Source organism: Entelurus aequoreus, linkage group LG21 (assembly GCF_033978785.1).
Source record: "Entelurus aequoreus isolate RoL-2023_Sb linkage group LG21, RoL_Eaeq_v1.1, whole genome shotgun sequence".
NCBI classification, from domain to species: Eukaryota; Metazoa; Chordata; class Actinopteri; order Syngnathiformes; family Syngnathidae; genus Entelurus; species Entelurus aequoreus.
Window position 1 is genome coordinate 36,041,845 of NC_084751.1, and position 21,891 is coordinate 36,063,735.

At 35.7% G+C, this 21,891-nt stretch overlaps 1 protein-coding gene across 1 annotated transcript in view; it reads left to right on the plus strand.

Moving 5' to 3' along the window:
* Positions 1 to 12,062: 12,062 nt before the first annotated feature.
* The window catches only part of tmc2a (transmembrane channel-like 2a), a 32,206-nt gene continuing 22,377 nt past the window's right edge, over positions 12,063 to 21,891 (plus strand). Inside the window, exons 1-6 of the mRNA XM_062032067.1 lie at positions 12,063 to 12,181; positions 16,686 to 16,841; positions 18,613 to 18,688; positions 18,782 to 18,863; positions 18,956 to 19,062; positions 20,563 to 20,661. Coding sequence (XP_061888051.1) covers positions 16,744 to 16,841; positions 18,613 to 18,688; positions 18,782 to 18,863; positions 18,956 to 19,062; positions 20,563 to 20,661 — 462 coding nt within the window. The 5' untranslated portion in view covers positions 12,063 to 12,181; positions 16,686 to 16,743. The remainder of the gene's footprint in view (positions 12,182 to 16,685; positions 16,842 to 18,612; positions 18,689 to 18,781; positions 18,864 to 18,955; positions 19,063 to 20,562; positions 20,662 to 21,891) is intronic.

Consider the following 21,891-nt stretch of genomic DNA (forward strand, 5'->3'; position numbering starts at 1 on the left):
AGTACTTTTATTTCAATTCCTATATGTCAATATAGTGTTTTTTTTTGGTGTTTTTCAATTTAGTCGGTCTATTTAAATTTAAATTAATCAGTGTATTTCAATTAGTGTATTTCAATTTATATTAGTGTATTTCAATTTAGTCGGTATATTTAAATTATCCATCCATCCATCTTCTTCCCTTATCCGAGGTCGCGTCACAGGGGCGACATATGTTGCCATCCAAGCGACGTCTTTATAATGGACGCCCCTGCTTATTTCAGCAAGACAATGCCAAGCCACATTCTGCACGTGTTACAACAGCATGGCTTCAAAGTAAAAGAGTGCGGGTACGTGATGAAAACAACGCTCATCCACTCTGTCACAAAGGTCTTCGATCTGCCCTTTTTCTGATCCCCCTCACCTCGGACCTGTTTGCCTTGGGAGACCCTACCAGTGGGCATAGACGCCCCCAGACAACATAGCTCCTAGGATCATTGGGACACTCAAACTTCTCTACTACGATAAGGTGGTAGCTCAATTAATGCATTTCAAGTTAAGTTAGTATATTTCAATTAGACTATGTCTTTCAATTTCATTATATTTCCTGATCTGAATAAAATATATCCTTAAGTGTAAAATGTCCAAATAGAGCATGCTGTATGTACTTCACTGTGCAACCTACTAATAAAAGTCTCAATCAATCAATCAATGTCAAACCCTCAAATAGTAAATTACTTGACGATAGGTCCATAAAGGACGATGACCAATATGATCAGTTATTGACCTGTGCTGTAAACCTTATAAAATGTTATTGAGCACATTTTAAATTCAGTTGTAATTAGTTTCATGATCCAAACATCACATCCTGTCAAAGTATCTTTTGCAAGTGAATTTACTTGTGAAATGTCGCCCTCTGCTGGATGCATCGACGCAGCACCAGATAGTGCCGTATGGAGGAAGAAATAAAATGATTTTTTTCCAAATATGATGACAATTATTGAGTCTACTTAATGGCGTAATTCTTACTGATTCAAGGTGAGTTTTACTTCTCAGAGAGGTGTTGGTGGTCTATAATGATTGCATCAGTGTGCTTGAAATACAGAACCAGTGACGTTGGCACGTTGTGTTAATCGTAAATAAAAACAGAATACAATGATTTGCAAATATTTTTCAACTTATATTCAATTGAATAGACTGCAAAGACAAGATATTTCATGTTCAAACTGAGAAACTTAACTTTTTTTGGTTGCAAATAATCATAAACTTAGTATTTAATAGCAGCAACACAGTGCAAAAAAGTTGGCATAGTAGCATTGTTACCACTGTGTTACATGGCCTTTCCTTTTAACAACACTCAGTAAACATTTGGGAATTGAGGAGACCAATTTTTGAAGCTTTTGAATGAATGAATGAATGAAATAAGTTTATTTCGGTCATATAATCAACCATTAACCATTTTGTGTGACCAGATTAACAGTACAGATTAGACATATTTAACAATCATACACATTTATACACAAAAATAAAATTAAAAAAAATGACCGAAAAATAAATAGGCTGAAGCCAAAGCTTATATTTGCCTATCCTATACCTCCACTGAAAATAAGATTGCCTGGAACATCAACGTTAAAAAAAATAAAAATCAATGGGATGAAAGTAATCGTTGCTATATTTTATAATTTTCAATTATTTCACCTTTCAAGGTTTTCTTGAACCTTAACAAAGAACTACATGTCTTCAGCTCATCACTGAGCTTGTTCCACCATTTAACTCCTAAAACTGAAATACATTTGTATTTTATATTCATTCTTACTTTACATATTTCAAAAATCAATATCCCCCGTAAATTATAGTTTTCTCCTCTTAATTGAAATAACCTAAGAATACAAACTGGAAGGCTGTTGTTCTTTACTCGAAACATCATTTCCATTGTTTTTAAAAACCCAATATCTGAAAATTTTAACACATTTAGAATGGAATTATTTCCCATTCTTGCTTGATGTACAGCTTAAGTTGTTCAACAGTCCGGGGTCTCCGTTGTGGTATTTTAGGCTTCATAATGCGCCTTACATTTTCAATGGGAGACAGGTCTGGTCTACAGGCAGGCCAGTCTAGTACCCGCACTCTTTTACTATGAAGCCATGCTGTTGTAACACGTGGCTTGCTGAAATAAGCAGGGGCGTCCATGATAACGTTGCTTGGATGGCAACATATGTTGCTCCAAAACCTGTATGTGCCTTTCAGCATTAATGGTGCCTTAATCACAGATGTGTAAGTTACCCATGCCTTGGGCACTAATACACCCCCATACCATCACAGATGCTGGCTTTTCAACTTTGCGCCTAGAACAATCCGGATGGTTCTTTCCCTCTTTGGTCCGGAGGACACGACGTCCACAGTTTCCAAAAACAATTTGAAATGTGGACCTCGTCAGACCACAGAACACTTTTCCACTTTGTATCAGTCCATCTTAGATGACCTCGGGCCCAGCGAAGCCGGCGGCGTTTCTGGGTGTTGTTGATAAATGGCTTTCTCTTTGCATAGTAGAGTTTTAACTTGCACTTACAGATGTAGCGACCAACTGTAGTTACTGACAGTGTTTTTCTGACGTGTTCCTGTTCCATTTTGTTGTTATTTACCATTTACACAACGTGCCACCTTCACTGGTTTTGGGGTGTGTAAGTCATATCTGCAATACGGTGAATATCCATAAATGAAGCGTTCCTCCAGGTGCACGCAAACAGACGTTTACCTCATGCGTGCACGTGCACATGTGTTGAAACAGGATCAGCTGCAGTGAGCGTGCACGACCCCGGGTCACGTTTCCTCACCATGACAACACATTCAGACACACCAATGAAGTTCTGAGTATTGCCCGATATCAAAGTATCGGTTCCAGGATGGTGTGTGTGATATCAGTGTGGCCTCCCAATGAGAGCGAGGAGCATTCGACATTGAGCTCTCAACTTGATGTGTCTTAATGTGTCAGAAAGTGACCTTTACTATTACTAACGCACACACATCTGTTTTTGGATCGATATCAGCCTGATAAAATCTATATTTTTCACGTTTGAATTATGAAATAATTACAATTAAGAGGTCATTGCACTCCTCACTACACTGCACTGCATTACCAACATTGCCGAGTTTGCGTTTTAAGATGTTGTCCGAGTAGTTAACCAGCTTTGGTCTCAAGGTTTTATTTTTTAAATGCAAGAACCGAACTTTTAAATATTACTGGAACTATTTTTCTAATAGGCAAACAAGAGGATTTAGCTACAGTATTTAGAAACCCTAATGGTCATTAAATCTTAAAGTGACTGGCCTTTCTCTCTCTCTCTGTGTGTGTGTGTGTGTGTGTGTGTGTGTGTGTGTGTGTGTGTGTGTGTGTGTGTGTGTGTGTGTGTGTGTGTGTGTGTGTGTGTGTGTGTGTGTGTGTGTGTGTGTGTGTGGTCTTCAGCAAGTGAGAGTCTCTGCAACACTTTAGTTAATAGTGTTCTTTTGCAATGTAAACCAGCAGTTCCCGAACTTTTTTCATGAACCACTTCAGAAAATACTTGGTTCTCCAAAAGCCACCATAAAGACAGACATAAAAACAGTAGTGTAGTAGGCCTAAGTATTAATTAAAACAAGGCAGATGTTTTATTTACCAAGTATATTTAATTTTTTGGGCCACTGTAACATGCAAAACTGTTTGAACAGTAACACTGTGTTTAAATCAAAATTATTTGGCGTACCGCTAAATGTTTGGCATACCACGACCTATATTCAATTGAATAGACTGCAAAGACAAGATACTTAACGTTCAAACTGGTAAACTTTGTTATTTTTTGCAAATATTAGCTCATTTGGAATTTGATGCCCGCAACATGTTTCAAAAAAGCTGGCACAAGTGGCAAAAAAGACTGAGAAAGTTGAGGAATGCTCATCAAACAATTACTTAGAACATCCCACAGGTGAACAAGCTAATTGGGAACAGGTGGGTGCCATGATTGGGTACAAAAGCAGCTTCCATGAAATGCTCAGTCATTCACAAACAAGGATGGGGCGAGGTTTAAGTTTAAGAACAATATTTCACAATAAACTATTGCAAGGAATTTAGGGATTTCACCATCTACGGTCCGTAATATCATCAAAAGGTTCAGAGAATCTGGAGAAATCACTGCACGTAACATTGAATGCCCATGACCTTCGGTCCCTCAAGCGGTACTGCATCAGAAACCGACATCAGTGTGTAAAGGATATCACCACATGGGCTCAGGAACACTTCAGAAAACCACTGTCAGCAACTACAGTTGGTCGCTACATCTGTTAGCGCAAGTTAAAACTTTACTATGCAAAGCCAAAGCCGGTTATCAACAACACCCAGAAACGCCTTCTAAGATGGACTGATGCAAAGTGTAAAAGTGTTCTGCGGTCTGACGAGTCCACATTTCAAATAGTTTTTGGAAACTGTGGACGTCGTGTCCTCCAGAACAAAAAGGTAAAGAACCATCCGGATTTTTCTAGGGGCAAAGTTCAAAAGCCAGCATCTGTGATGGTATGGGGGTGTATTAGTGCCCAAGGCATGGGTAACTTACACATCTTTGAAGGCATCATTAATGCTGAAAGGTACATACAGGTTTTGGAGCAACATATGTTGCCATCCAAGCAACGTTATCATGGACGCCCCTGCTTATTTCAGCAAGACAATGCCAAGCCACGTGTTACAACAACATGGCTTCATAGTAAAAGAGTGCGGGTACTAGACTGGCCTGCCTGTAGTCCAGACCTGTTTCCCATTGAAAATGTGTGGCGCAATATGAAGCGTAAAACGGACTGTTGAACAACTTAAGCTGTACATCAAGCAAGAATGGGAAATAATTCCACCTGAAAAGCTTCAAAAATTGGTCTCCTCAGTTCCCAAACGTTCACTGAGTGTTGTTAAAAGGAAAGGCCATGTAACACAGTGGTAAAAATGCCCCCGTGCCAACTTTTTTGCAATGTGTTGCTGCTATTAAATTCTAAGTTAATGATTATTTGCCAAAAATAATTAAGTTTCTCAGTCGAGCGTTAAGTATCTTGTCTTTGCAGTCTATTCAATTGAATATAAGTTGAAAAGGATTTGCAAATCATTGTTTTTTGTTTTTATTTACGATTTACACAGTGTGCCAACTTCACTGGGTTTGGGGTTTGTAGATTGGAATAATTCTATTAATCAACACTAATTTTGTATTTGTCAGTAAACATTTACATAAGTAAGCTGCTGCCTTGTTAAGTCACACTGACTGCAGATTTAAAAAAAATAAAATTAAAAAAAAGAAGCATGTGGGTGGCGTCACGTGCAGCCGTCGTCATGGTGACCATTACTATCATTAATTAATGGTACTGTGAGATGCTTGAGTTGGTTCTGGCAGGCAGCCTATAGAAGGAGCCAAGCAAACAACTTCTAGTTCGACTCAGACGACGACGTGACTTTTTCTTCTCCATCATGCCCAGAAAGAAGACTGTGTCAGCAGACGAAGGTGAGCTTGATGGCGTTGTTTGGTGATAAACGCTGAATAAGCAGAAAACCATGAATTATATACAAAAAGTGTACAGGTGTCATTTATGCAGTTTGTTTTTTAATATTAAACTTAGACACTAAAAAATGTTGGGTTAAAAAATAACCACATTTTAACCCAACTGCGGGTTCAGAAAGGGATGAACCCCTTATTTGAGTTATTTTAACTCAAAATTTTGGGTTAATTTTTTCAATCCAACTTTTGCGTTGAATTATTTAACCAAAACGTTGAGTTATGTTAACTTAATGTTGGGTTATTCCCAACCAAACTATTGGGTTGAATTATTTAACCCAAAAGTTGAGTTATGCTTACTCATTGTTGGTTGATTCATAACCCAACTATTGGGTTGAATTTATTTCACACAAAAGCTGAGTTATGCTCACTACAGTGTTGGGTTATTCCAAACCCAACTATTGGGTTTCGCAATTTAATAATAATATTAATAATAGATTTTGTTTGTAAAAAGCACTTTACATTGAGTAAACAACCTCAAAGTTCTACAGTGTATTAAAAATAATAATAATAATAATAAAAAGATAATAAAAATGTAATAAAAATAAAAACTAGAACAGCCAAATAGCTAAAACTAGTTTGCATACATCTAAAAAAAAGCTTTTTTAAAAAGAAGGATTTTTAAGCCTTTTTTAAAAGCATCCACAGTCTGTGGTGCCCTCAGGTGGTCAGGGAGAGCGTTCCACAGACTGGGAGCGCTTCTTGACTCAATTGTTGGTTGTAAATTATACATTTTACTGCTGGTTTTTCTTACTCCTGATCAAAATTATTTTTATTCCATTAAAATATACTCAAACTAAGATATGAGTGACTTTTTTTTTTAACAAGAATCGCCGCTCATCGTAGTTCTATACAGCATGCTCAAATATTTTCATCTACATAAGATGTGTGATTGTAAATAATGCTAATGAGATAAACCCATAATAAAATTCCCTTAAAAAAAGTAACTTTTTAATGAAATAAAAATTGAAAAACAGCACAAAAATGGTTCATAATTTTGAAAACCCAGAAATTGAGTTAAAATAATACCCGTATAACCCAAAAAATGGATTGCTCTTCAAAAAAATAATGTAACCCAACACTAGCAACTCATGAATTGGGTTATCAAAATAACCCAGCATTTTTCAGTGTAGTCCTCTATACTATTTGTACTTTAAATATAAGTAACTAGAAGTACTCTGCCTCTGTGTTCAGATAATGATGGTGCAGGTAGGGAAAATGTCAAGACTAATAAATGAACTAAGTCAGAAAATTAAATTGCTTATCAATAGCAGCAATAAGTCTTTCCTCAACTTTTTTATTCAGAACCTTAGATACCTTTCAGCATTTCCAAAGGTGATAGAATTTGCAAAGGTGTTTGAATCATTTGCTGGGCTTCTGCACTCATTGAATATTTGATAAGTATTTCATTGTACACCATGAGGATGGACAGACACTCCCTACTCACGGTATTAAATACCCTCCAAAACTTGTACTGAACCCAGCACTTAGGTTTACGGTAATGAACTAGTACTAGACCTCAATTTTTATACGCCCAACATTTAATATATTTCAGTTTTCAACAGAACATGTCACCAAAATGTAGACCTGGTTTTTGTATAAAATTACACAAAACAAAAGAAAAAAACAATCTAAAATTACAGAAAATAAAAGATGAAACAATTTACAAAAGCAGAAACCAGGTTGATATTCAGCCTTTCAGCTGAGAAGGCGTCATCTGTTCATGCTGTCAGAATTAGATTGTTCAGATCATAAAAATGATTAATTTCTCAAGTTTTTAAGACTGTTTTCATTTATTTCAGTTGTAAAAAACAATATCACAAATGTTAAAAGTTTTGTTGTTGTTGCCATAACAGTTCAATAATAAGCCAGATTTCTTGCTAGAAATCAACTGGGATAGGCTCCAGCTTATGAGGGGCCGAATTTTAAAAAATCACTTACACTTTTCTAGCAGACGTATTTTTCACATTTAGCGCACTTTTCTCACATTTAGCTCATTTTTCTCCAAATGTAACTCTTGTCTCACATCTGGCTCATTTGCATCACATTTAAGTCTAAATTAAATGACTGTAAATGTTATATCTAAATGTTGAATCTAAATCGAAATGTTAAATCTAAATCTAAATATAAATATAAATGTTTAGTCTAAATCTTAAATATAAATGTACATGGTAAATCTAAATGTTAAATATAACCCTAAATGTTAAATATAAGTATAAATAATACATCTAAATGTTGAATCTAAATCTAAACATTACATCCAAACCTAAATGTTGGATCTATAACCTAATGTAAAAAAAGTTAAATCTAAATGTTAAATCTAAACCAAAATGTTAAATGTAAGTCTTAATGTAAATGTTAACTCTAAATTTAAATGTTAAATCTAAACGTAAACATTACATCTAAATGTTAAATCTGAATATAAAGGTTACATCTAAATGTTGAATCTGAATATAAAGGTTAAATCTAAATGTAAATGTTAAATATACATGTTAAATCTAAACCTAAATGTTAAATCTAAACCTAAATGTTAAATCTAAACCTAAGCTAAATCTAAATGTCAAAACCGAAATCTGAATCAAAATCTTAGTCTTGAATCTAAATCCAAATGATAAATCTGAACGTACACATTAAATCTAAATCCATCCATCCATCCATTTTCTACCGCTTGTCCCTTTCGGGGTCGCGGGTGGTGCTGGAGCCTATCTCAGCTGCATTCGGGCGGAAGGCGGGGTACACCTTGGACAAGTCGCCACCTCTTCGCAGGGCCAACACAGATAGATCTAAATCTACATGGTAAATCTAAATATAAATGTTAAATCCAAATATAAATGTTAAATCTAAACCTAGATGTAAATGTTAAATATACTTGTTAAATCTAAACCTAAATGTTAAATCTAAACCTAGATGTAAATGTTAAATATACATGTTAAATCTAAACCTAAATGTTAAATCTAAACCTAAGCTAAATCTAAATGTTGAACCTAGATCTGAATGTAAATATAATTGTTAAATATAAACATACAAATTAAATCTAAATGTAAATGTTAAATCTAAACCTAAATGTAAATGTTAAATATACATCCATCCATTTTCTACCGCTTGTCCCTTTCGGGGTTGCGGGTGGTGCTGGATCCTATCTCAGCTGCATTTGGGCGGAAGGCGGGGTACACCCTGGACAAGTCGTCACCTCATCACAGGGCCAACACAGATTTATCTAAATCTACATGGTAAATCTAAATATAAATGTTAAATCCAAACCTAGTTGTAAATGTTAAATATACATGTTAAATCTAAACCTAAATGTTAAATCTAAACCTAAGCTAAATCTAAATGTTGAACTTAGATCTGAATCTAAATATAATTGTTGAATCTAAACATACAAATTAAATCTAAATCTAAATGTTACATCTAAACCTAAATGTAAATGTTAAATATACATGTTAAATCTAAACCTAAATGTTAAATCTAAACCTAAGCTAGATCTAAATGCTAAACCGAAATCTGAATCAAAATCTTAGTCTTGAATCTAAATCCAAATGTTAAATCTGAACGTACACATTAAATCTAAATCTACATGGTAAATCGAAATATAAATGTTAAGTCTAAACCTAGATGTGAATGTTAAATATACATGTTAAATCTAAACCTAAATGTTAAATCTAAACCTAAGCTAAATCTAAATGTTAAAACCTAAATCTGAATCTAAATTTTACTCTTGAATCTAAATCTAATTGTTAAATCTAAACGTACAAATTAAATCTAAATCTAAATGTTAAATCTTAATCTAAATGTTAAATCTAAACCAAAATGTAAATGTTAAATATACATGTTAAATCTAAACCTAAATGTTATATATAAACCTAAACTAAATCTAAAAGTTGAACCTAAATCTGAATCTAAATATAAATGTTTAATCTAAACCTGAATGTTAAATCTAAATCTAACAACTTTAAATGTGATGAAATCTCTCTAAATGTGTGAAAAGTGTGTTGAATGGGAGAAAAGTGAATTAAATTTGACGAAAGTGAGCTAAATGTGAGAAATATATCTGCATGAAAAAAACCTAAATTTTTACATTACTTTCCCATACCAGCCTACTCACGACCCCAGTGAGGGTAACTGTATAGAAAATGGATGGAAAAAGATAATTGTGCCTGCCTGGCATTACTCGAACATTAGAGGTTGCAATGGGAAACAAGACTTAAAAATGTCTTGATAATCAGTACGCTTGACTTGAGTTCTGGAAACTTCCACAGGACTTGTGTCAAAGAGTACGAAGCATTTCGACAGATTTAATGTTTTTCCTTATGCGAGTATTCTAAAGTAAATTCTTATAAACAACAAACACTATGTTTAAAAAAACAAACTGTGCCTCAATCGTTGGACTTTTTCCTAATTTCTTTCAAAATTGTTGTTTATTCTCAGTTGGGATTGATATAGACGATGACAGCCCTGATGGTAAGTTTATCCTCTATATCCTTTAATCATAATGCTTGAATGTACTTATTGTTGATAAATGTATTTATTGTTTAAGAACAGTGTTGGGACTAACTTACTGTAACGCCGTTATTTTCGGCGGTAACTAGTAGTCTAACGCATTATTTTTTATATTCAGTAACTCAGTTACCGTTACTACATGATGCGTTACTGCGTTATTTTACGTTATTTTTTATATAGTATTGGCTAGAAACTGAGAAGATCTGAGTGTGTTTTATTGGAGAGCTGCAGTGTCGTCCTTCTGAATCTTCCTGTGTCACAAGAGGCGCGCTGTGTGTGTGTGTGTGGGGGGTGGCGTGGCGTGTCTGTGTTTACTAACAAGACATCATGGCGGAGCCAAAGTTGAGTTTCTTAACATGGAGATATTCTCACTACTTTTCTTTTGTCGAGCACAAAGAAAAGAACATTTTAGTTAAATATAAGTTGTGTCTTGGATCAAAGATCCTATCTACTGCCCAAAACAGCAATTCAAATCTGCTGAAAAACCTACAAAAGCCACATGCTTCGACAAAGCTATTAAAGAGAGAGACAATTCACCTCCACCTCCACCTCCACCTCCACCTCAGCAACAGCGGCTGGATTTTAACGGAGGGACTGCTAGCCAGGACAACATTGATAGAGCCATTGCAGCGTATGTGCTAGAAGACATGCAGGCTATTTCTACAATGGAGTCACCCGCTTTCAGGCAGCCGGATACAGTGGATAGTGAGTACATAAACATGGAAAGCAAGTTAAAGAAGACACTGCAAACTCTGCCTCTGCTCATCATTCAGCACTGAAGGTACACACACTCTGTCAATTCTCTTATATACTCTTTCATTCTAGACTTCTAGAGTGTTTGATTATCACATCACTCTAAATGTATAGACTATAAAGTTCACAAACATAAAGAGGGATCCTAGTGGGCCAGGCCAATCTTTCCTTATCTCTAAACTAAAACTGGTGAAATGCGTAGAGTGTTCTGGGCTTCAGTACAGTGTTGATCTCCTGAAGACATGATTTTATTTCACAATTCCTTGAGAGAAAAAAAGGCCTGGTTAGGCGTGTGTATAGCAGTATGTGTGCTGTATATAATAATAATAATAATGGATTAGATTTTATATCGCGCTTTTCTATTATTAGATACTCAAATATAGTGACATGACATGTTATCATGTCATGCGTGCCTTCCTTGGGTGAAGCCAGGTTTACAGCTATGTTGTTATTATGCGGTTTGTTACTTATGTATGTTATGTTGTTGTTGTTCTGGCCCGAAATAAATTGGCCCTTTGAAACATATCTTTGTCTTTATGTGTTGTACGTAGACCACATTGCTTAGCAGAGTTCAGTGATGCAAATGCATGTCAAGTTGATCAACAGATTGTATTATTCTCCAGTGCAATAACAGTACTGAAATGAAGGCTAAAAGGGCATTTATGGTAGCCTTAAAAAAAAGAAAAAAGAAGTAACTAAATAGTTACTTTTCACAGTAACGCATTTATTTTTGGTGTAAGTAACTGAGTTAGTAACTGAGTTACTTTTGAAATAAAGTAACTAGTAACTTTAACTAGTTACTGGTTTTCAGTAACTAAACCAACACTGTTTATGATATATGTATTGTTGATCAATGTACTTGTTCTTGATAAATGTTCTTGTTGATGAATATATTTATTTTTGATAAATATATTCATTGTTGATGAATTGACTAATTGTTAACAAGTGTATTTATTGTCTATAAATGTATTTAAAATTGATAAATGTATTATTGTTACATGTATTTATTGTTGAGATGGCGCCACCCGGAGGCGAGGAAACAGAAGACAAGTGAAGGCAGCCAAACAAGCAGCCAGTGAGGATGAGGATGAGGAAGACACCATTGTGGCTTCTCGAAGCCGGAAGTCAGCAAAGAAGCCCGCCAAGAAAAATGAAGAAGAAGATGAAAGTGAAGATGAGGCTCCCAGGAAGAAGAAGAATGGCGGGGCAGCAAGCAGGAAGAAAAGGGGAGGTAAACATGAAGACAGTGAGGAAGAGGACAGTGATGAAGACAAAGGAAAGAAGAGGAAGAAGGGAGGCGGAAAGAAAGGAGGAAAAGAAGAGGAACCAACTAAAGCTAAAAAAGGAGAAGCTAAAGGAAAAGACAAACAAAAAAAGAAGAAAAAAGTGGAAAGGTATGTAGTGTGTATACTGTTACACATAACACTTTTATAGCAGCTTTGTGTTGTGACTTTTACTGTTTAAGTCATGGGTGTCAAACTCTGGCCCGCGGGCCAAATTTGGCCCTTGAGGCGATATCAAATTAAAACTAGAGCTGGCCTGCCGATTATACACAGCGGTGGTGCCACGGTAACACCTCATTCACCGCTAATTCTCATACTTGCCAACCCTCCCGGGAGACTCCCATATTCCAATGCCCCTCCCGAAAATTGCACGTCCGCTTTTTGTCCAGTCCAACGAGTGCTGGCCCAGTTATATAATGCAGTATGTGCTGCCTTGGCACGCACATTTAAGTGAATGCAACGCATACTTGATCTTCATTGATACAGGTTACACTGAGGGTGCCCGTATAAAAAAACTTTAGTGGTAGTGTATTTTGTAGCGTCCCGGAAGAGTTAGTGCTGCAAAGGGTTCTGGGTATTTGTTCTGTTGTGTTTATGTTGTGTAACGGTGCGGATGGTCTCCCATAATGTGTTTGTCATTGTTGTTTGGTGTGGATTCACAGTCTGGCGTATATTTCTAACAATGTTAAAATTCCTTATACGGCCACTCTCAGTGTAAACTGTATCGCTGTTGATGAAGCATGCGTTGCATTCACGTGTGTGTGCGTACAGAAGCCGCTCATATCTTGTGACTTGGCCGGCACGTTGTTAGAAGGGATGAAAAGCGGACGTGACGACAGCTCGTAGAGGATGTTAAAAGCAGTACCTGTAAGGCATGCCCCCAAGACTGTGGAATACGAGATATAATGACTGATGAACACCTCCGTTCGATAATGAAGGTTGCCTCAGCTCAAAGCCTAAGCCCAGACATCAATGAACTAGCATCCAAGAAAAGATGACAGGTATCTGGCTTGGGCACATCAGATTAGATCAGTGTGTTGCAAACTGAGCAGTTTAAAGTCCTGAATGGTTGGTTTATTCATTATTTTATTTTCAAATGTATTAGCCTGTGGAAAAAGTTAATGTTGATATTTACCTCAGAAGGCTGCAAATAGAAAAGAGGCATTCAGTTTTTATTTAAATTGTATTTGATATGCCATTGATATTTTTTAATTATTATTATTATTATTTGAAACTCGATTTTGCATGTCACTATAAAGTTATATAAGCCTTGCTTGTTCAATATTTAATGCAAAACATGTTTGGGTTCCTATGAAAAAGGTTAATTTGTTCAACCTTGGCCCGCGGCTTTGTTCAGTTTTAAATTTTGGCCCACTCTGTATTTGAGTTTGACACCCCTGGTTTAAGTGTTTGAGAGTGGTGGTCACGTGACAGTCATGTGACTATCAGAGGACATGGCTGTCCCAAAATGGCGGATGGAGTTTGCTAATTCCCAAAAGAGAATTTTTTTCCTATCAAGGTTATTTGTTTTCTAACCATTCGAATGCGTATGGCGTCAAATATTACAATTCAACGATTCTTGATAAATGTATTGTTTGATTTGTATAAAGCAACTACATTTGGAAAGAATTGGCACAAACAGTAATTAGACTCTTGATTAACGGAATTAATATTAATAGTAGTATATTTTGTAGTGCTGTCCAATGATATATTTTTTAATTCAAATTGATCACACTTTTGAGTTTGGATTAGTCATGATTAGTCACAGTTTATTACTCACATGCATAATTTCAATTACTGTATTTTTTGGACCCTTGGGTGCAGCAGATTATTTATTTATTTATTTATTTATTTATTTATTTATATGAATTAGGACAATGCATATTAATTGACATAGAGCAACAATGTAAATATGCCGGAGTTAGCACAATAGGTAATTTTCATCCGTTGTCCTAAGGCAGGTTAATACAGTAAACATTGAACAGGTCATGATACAAAAGAATACATAAATCACAAAACATTACACATTACAAGCATACCGTAAGCACAGACCATGGACAAAAAAATAAAAAAATACAAATAAAACAAACAACCAACAAGTGAATAATCTAATTGTGCGTGTATGTCTGATTAGTTTTCAACCACTGTTCCAGTGCAGTTTTAAATGTTAAATAGGTGTCACAGTTTCTGACATGGGCTGGCAGCCTGTTCCATGACTGTATGCCTTTGATAGACCCCATCATTTGGCCAAATTTAGTCCTGCGCCTTTGTACGTTGCAGTCCCCTCTGGTCACGGCTCTGGTGTTTACTTGACTGCTATTTTTTATAAGGCGCACTGCTGATGAGCGGGTCTATTCAGGTTTTATTTTTATACATAAGGCGCACCGGATTATAAGGCGCATTAAAGGTATCATATTAGGATTTTTTTTCTAAATTTAAAACACTTCCTTGCGGTCTACATCAGTGGTACCATCAGTGGTACCCCCACAGTCAGTGTGTTGCAAACTGAGCAGTTTAAAGTCCTGAATGGTTGGTTTATTCATTGTTATTTTATTTTAAAATGTATTAGCCTGTGGAAAAAGTTAATGTTGATATTTACCTCAGAAGGCTGCAAATAGAAAAGAGGCATTCAATTTTTATTTAAATTGTATTTGATATGTCATTGATATTTTTTTATTATTATTATTTGAAACGCGATTTTGCATGTCACTATTAAGTTATATAAGCCTTGCTTGTTCAATATTCAATGTAAAACTTGCTTGGGTCCCTATTAAAAGGTTAATTTGTTCAACCTTGGCCCATGGCTTTGTTCAGTTTTAAATTTTGGCCCACTATGTATTTGAGTTTGACACCCCTGGCGTAATGGGTAGAGCGGCCATGCCAGAAACCTGAGGGTTGCAGGTTCGCTCCCCGCCTCTTGACAACCAAATCGCTGCCGTTGTGTCCTCACACTGATGAATGAATGATAGGTGGTGGTCGGAGGGGCCGGAGGCGCAAATTGGCTGCCTCGCTTCCGTCAGTCTACCCCAGGGCAGCTGTGGCTACAAATGTAGCTTACCACCACCAGGTGTTTTAATGAATGATGGGTTCTCACTTTTCTCTGAGCGCTTTGAGTATCTAATAATAGAAAAGCGCTATATAAAATCTAATCCATTATTATTAATATTATTATAAGCGTTAACGCCGACTAAGTATTTTTAATGCCACATTGTTTACAGAGCGCTAACTAGTTTATGCTGCCGTGTTAACATTATCAGTCGACAACCTAGTGGTGAATTGCCTCTGATTGCCTCTTGCTACAATTCTCCGGGGACAGCTTCCCCTGTAGCTTAGCTACATTTAATCGAGAGTAACTTGTACACTGCAAAAAGTCAGTGTTCAAAAACAAGAAAAGAAATACAAAAATTAGGGGTATTTTACTTGAACTAAGCAAAAGTATCTGCCAATACAACAAGAAAATTCAGCTTGTCAAGACTTTCCAAAACAAGTAAAATTAGCTAACAAAAATACCTTAAAATAAGTATATTCTCACTAATAACAAGTGCACTTTTCTTTGTAGAAATTGTTTTTATAAGACCTTTTTGCTTAATATGTTGAAAAATATTCTTCAATAAGTAAATGCTAGTGCCATTATCTTGACATAATGATATGCGCTCGGCATCATGATTTTTTTTTTCCGTGCTTGAATTAAGAAATTATTACTTTAAAAAAGTAGTTTTATACTTGTGAGTGTTGATGACACAGCTTTGCATCAGTTGACATTCTAGTTTAAAGCATGTTTTACTCAATATAGGTCATAAAATCTCAGCAACAAGCTGTAATATCTTACTGAGATCATTTAGGACCAAAACCATTAAAACAAGTAAAAAACTCTAACATAAAATCTGCTTAGTGAGAAGAATTATCTTATCAGACAGAAAATAAGCAAATATCACCCTTATTTGAGATATTTAATCTTACTTAAATTTCAGTTTTTGCAGTGTTGCTTGGCTTACTACATTTTCCAAGTAGCTTGCCCGTCACTGTCCAATATGCATTCGATGCAAAACAAAGTTAGATGTACACTACCGTTCAAAAGTTTGGGGTCACCGAAACAATTTTGTGGAATAGCCTTCATTTCTAAGAACAAGAATAGACTGTCGAGTTTCAGATGAAAGTTCTCTTTTTCTGGCCATTTTGAGCATTTAATTGACCCCACAAATGTGATGCTCCAGAAACTCAATCTGCTCAAAGGAAGGTCAGTTTTGTAGCTTCTGTAACGAGCTAAACTGTTTTCAGATGTGTGAACATGATTGCACAAGGGTTTTCTAATCATCAATTAGCCTTCTGAGTCAATGAGCAAACACATTGTACCATTAGAACACTGGAGTGATAGTTGCTGGAAATGGGCCTCTATACACCTATGTAGATATTGCACCAAAAACCAGACATTTGCAGCTAGAATAGTCATTTACCACATTAGCAATGTATATGGTGTATTTATTTAAAGTTAAGACTAGTTTAAAGTTATCTTCATTGAAAAGTACAGTGCTTTTCCTTCAAAAATAAGGACATTTCAATGTGACCCCAAACTTTTGAACGGTAGTGTATATGACCACTGTCCATCTGCACACAGTTCATCCGATTCAAGTTCAAGCTCAGACGAGGAAGAGGAGTCTTTGTCAGAAGGAGAGATGGCTTTGCTGATGGAGGAGGTGGAGGAGAAGAAGAAACTGATAGCTATTATCAGGAACAAACCATGGAGGATGAAGAGGAGGCTCACACATCTGAAGTAATCTTTTCTCCTTTGCTATATATCCTGGACATATACATATAATATACATTTGATATGCATAAAATACACCAGACGATTCCAACCATTGCGTCATGACTAGGGTTGTACGGTATACCGGTACTAGTATAGTACCGCGATACTAATGAATCATATTCGGTACTATGCCGCCTCTAAAAAGTACCGGTCCCCGCACCCCCCTTTTTTTTCCATTTTTTTTTTCAAGGGGCATGACGGTGCGTCGTCACATCGTGACATTGCTGTTTTTACGAGCAGAGGAGCATGTTCGGCAACGCACAATCACGGAGTACTTACAAGCAGACACAGTGTGTAGACAGAAAAGGGAGAACGGACGCATTTTGGCTTAAAAACTAACGATAAAGGTGAAGTTATAACACTGAAACGCCCTAAGGAAGCGGTGCTTTAAGACATGGCTAGCTCGCTAAATCACTAATCCTCGCCTCCCTGGCGACAAATAAAGTACGTTTCTTACAAGTATCATCCCTGCAGGACAAGGAATAGCTAAACATGCTTCACTACACACCGTAGCTCACCGCCGTCACAATGTAAACAAACGCAATGCGTGGATCTACACCTGACATCCACTGTAATGATACCAAGTACAGGAGCGTATCTAGTCGATAATACTATGATTATATCAATATATTTTAGCATCACAAAATCTTTTTTCCTTTTTTTTTTAATTTATATTATTTTTATAAAAACAGGAAATACGTCCCTGGACGCATGAGGACTTGAATTATGACCATTGTATGATCCTGTTACTACTTGGTATCGGATTGATACCCAAATATGTGGTATCATCCAAAACTAGTATAAAGTAGACTAACAACAGAAGAATAAGTGATTATTACATTTTAACAGAAGTGTAGATAGAACATGTTAAAAGAGAAAGTAAGCAGATATTAACAGTAAATGAACAAGTAGATTAATAATTCATTTTCTATCACTTGTCCTTTATAATTTGGACAAAATAATATAATGATAAATGACACAATATGTTACTATTTACATCAGCAGCTTAATTAGGAGCCTGTGTTTGCTGACTTACTTATAAAAGAAAAGTTGTCTCGTATGTTCATTATTTTATTTAAGGACAAAATTGCAATAAGAAATATATGTTTAATGTACCGTGAATTTTTTTGTTGAAATAAAGACAATAATGACATTTTTTGTGGTCCCCTTTATTTAAAAAAGTATTGAAAAGTATCGAAATACATTGGTATCGGGACAACCCTAGTCGTGACACATTAGTGTGCCGTGAGAGATTATGAGGTTATATTATTTGTATTTTTTTTACATGACTTTATTTTGTAAATATATATACATATATAAATTATTACTTAAATGCAGGGATGAATATTTAACATCACTTTTTTTAACTTTGTTGAACACTGTTGGTGAGGTGAAGATCCGCACAGAGGTAGGAGGGAAGAGGTAACCTTGTACTTTGCTACAAGTTGTGTTTTAATTCAATAGTAACCGTTTCTCACCTTTTTTTTAATCTAAGTGATGGCAACCACAACTTTTTTTGGCCTTTGGTGGATTATCTTGTAGTCATACACAATAAAAAATATTCAGAGATTGAGTTGCCGACATGTAATTCTTTTTTTGGACGTGTGGATAATTTAGTATCCTAAAAGATTTCCGCAAAAAGCGAATCATATGAAAAGTGATGTAGTATTTGTACTCCAAATACTGTAGATATAAAAGTCAATATGTGCCAACGAGCCTTCGTTTCACCTCACAGGGAAGCTCAAGAGTTTGTGGACAAGTTTGAAGGAGCTCTCGGCAAAGGAAAAGGCAGGAAGTGGTACGCCTACAAAGTGATGATGACAAAGGTGGGAAATACAGAAAATGACACTTTTTATCATTCATGTTTATTGGCTCCTTGATTTTTCTTTTCTTTTGTTTTGAAGAAATGGATTAAGTTCCAGAGAGATTTTGACAACTTCAAAACAGCATGTATCCCCTGGGAGAGGAAGATCAAAGATGTGGAAAGTAAGTTTTTTAGAATTCCTGCTCGTCTTTGTGCTTAGCAGTGAAACAGCAGCCCCTTGTGTGGAGACGAGAACCTCTTCCTGTGTCCCCAGGTCACTTCGGCTCATCTGTAGCTTCTTACTTCATCTTTCTGCGCTGGATGTACGGCATGAACCTGGTTCTGTTTGGCTTCACTTTTGGACTGGTGGTCATTCCTGAGGTGAAGAAGTGACTTGATAATATTTGACTTTTTTATACTTCAGTGCAAACAATAGTTTACAACAGTGATTCACATAACTGCATTACGGGCTCCATCTGGTGCAGGGGTCGGCAACCCAAAATGTTGAAAGAGCCATATTGGACCTAAAATACAAAAAAATAAAATCTGTCTGGAGCCGCAAAAAATTAAAAGCGTTAAAGTGTTATAATGAAGGCAACACATGACGAAAGTGTCTATATTAACTATAATAACCTACTATCAAAATGACTATGTGTCGCTAGCTGAAGCAAACCTTCGTTGACAGAAATGTTGAAATTTAATATTTATTCTACACATTTTTACAACATTAGAAGCCATTAGTAAATCAGAGGCTACTCAGAAGGAGAGATAATTCCATGGAAATTCCTGGCTTTTAATGGCCAAAGGTATAGATGTGTGTGTCCAAGTTAAAGGAAACGGCAGGCTGTCTTCTTCTAATGGATGTATTACAATCTTTGGCAAGCTAGGAAATGTTTGCTGTGGTCTGGAACAACATAGCACACAAACAGCTATCTGAAATGCAGCCAATATTACATACAGATAATGTGTCATGAGACATGCAAAACTAATTATAACAAAGAGGATAAAAGTAAAGGATATTAAATGAGCTCAAATATACCTACAAATGAGGCAAAAGTATGCAATATGTACATACAGCTAGCCTAAACAGCATGTTAGCATTGATTAGCTTCCAGTCATGCACTGACCAAATATGCCTGATTAGCACTCCACACACGTCAATAACATCAACAAAGCGCACCTTTGTGCATTCACGCACAGTATAAAACTTTTGGTGGACAAAATGAGACAAAGAAGGAGTGGAAGATTTTATATGTTAACAAACTATTGCATCACAATCCACACTATAGTGAGTTCAAGAACCGCCGAAATTAGTAGGACAAAACGATGTTCACCAAATACTCTCATCAGTGAAGCATACACAAAAACATATCAAACAGTGGGCTTTCTAACAATTGGGAAGGGTTGTGTCATGTTTGTTCTCAAACAAAAAACATACTAAAACCAAAAAAATATTTTTCCCCCATCTTTTTCCATTTTCATTCGAGAGCCACTAGTGCGGCACTAAAGAGCCGCATGCGGCTCGAGAGCCGCGGGTTGCTGACCCCCGATCTAGTGCTATGCCAAATAATCACTTTATTAAAGTACGGTGTTTATTTTCCTATATTCAAAAACAGTGTTACTGTTCAAACGTTGTGTAAAGTTACTGTGCCCAAAAAAATTATAAATATACTTTTTAAATAAAACCAATGCCTTGTTTTTAATGAATACTTAAGCCTACGACACTACCGTATTTTAATGTTGGTCATCATGGTGGTACTTAGCGAGCAACGTTTTTTCTGAGGTGGTACTTGGTGAAAAAAGTTTCAGAACCGCTGGTTTACAAGTATGTTCATGTAAAGACATAACTTTCAGTTTTTCTTTTTATTGCTTACATGGCAGGTTCTAATGGGGCTCCCCTATGGATCCATTCCCAGGAAGACGGTGCCAAGAGCAGAGCAGGCGACCGCTCAGGACTACTCAGTCCTCTTGGACTTTAATGTGAGTTGTTTATGAATGTTATTATGATTATAACTAATATTAATTGTTGATGATGATACATTAAGTATGACTATTTTACCATGATGTAGGACCTATAATATGACTGGTAAAGTAACACTTTATTACAACTCAAGTAATTAATACATATAGGGCTGTCAATGTTAACACATGTGATTTCTTTTATTATTACAAAATAATAATTGTTTGCAATAGTTTTTACAGTATTTTTTTCAGTGTAGCCACTAAGATATCTTGAAACAACATGCTCGGTAAAGTTTAAGAAGTGTAAATGGAAGCGCATTACAGCAGAAAGTAAGCAGATATTAACAAGTAGATTAATAATAGTTAGACAGAAGATAACATAATTATGTCGGTTGCTGTGTAGCGACCAGGTGCACACATAAGGTTAGGGCGGATCCTTCCATGTATCGGTAGTGTCGATAACAAGGGTAGTATCAGTATTATGTGATTGATATTAGACCGATTATTTTTATTTTCACAAAATACTTTTTTTGTGTTTTTTTTTATGAATGTTTACAAACTCAGTGAATAATTCAGTGGACAAAGGTGGACTTTTTAGGGCGAAAACCAAGAGATTTAAAATAGTAGATAAAGTAGTTTTTGTTTAGTTATTGTGTACTATTAACTTTGTTTTAATTAAAATAATTGCATGTAATAAAAGAAAATAAATATTAGTTGATATTGTTACATTGTCACAAGCACTGTATAAATACATTAACACATTTACAGTTAATAAATGTGATCGTATCGGACGATCTCAGTCATGGATGATCGGTATCGTAATATAACCTTGCATAAAACCCTGATCGGAACATCGCTAATTTGAATATGAAAATACATTATACATACTTTTGTTCTTCAAATGTCTTGTTTCTCTCATTAAAACATGATGATGGATGAAAATATTTATATTTTGTGGATTACAGCCACCTCTGCCTATTGCAAATTGGCCATCGCATTAAAAAAGACTATTTTATGACAAAAGAAACGAATGCATATTTTTTTCACCCGAGAGAATAAATGCAGAAAGATTACATCTTAATATCTAGAGGTTAATACAGTACAAATTAAATGTGAGTGTTGCAGCTCAATTGAAATTAAAGTCTGGACCGGATGGTCAACTGACGCTAGAATTCTTTGAACTCTCTGCTGGTTTCTATTTAGAATTTTAATACTTAACTGTAAATGTTTACAATGGCGTCTCCTTCT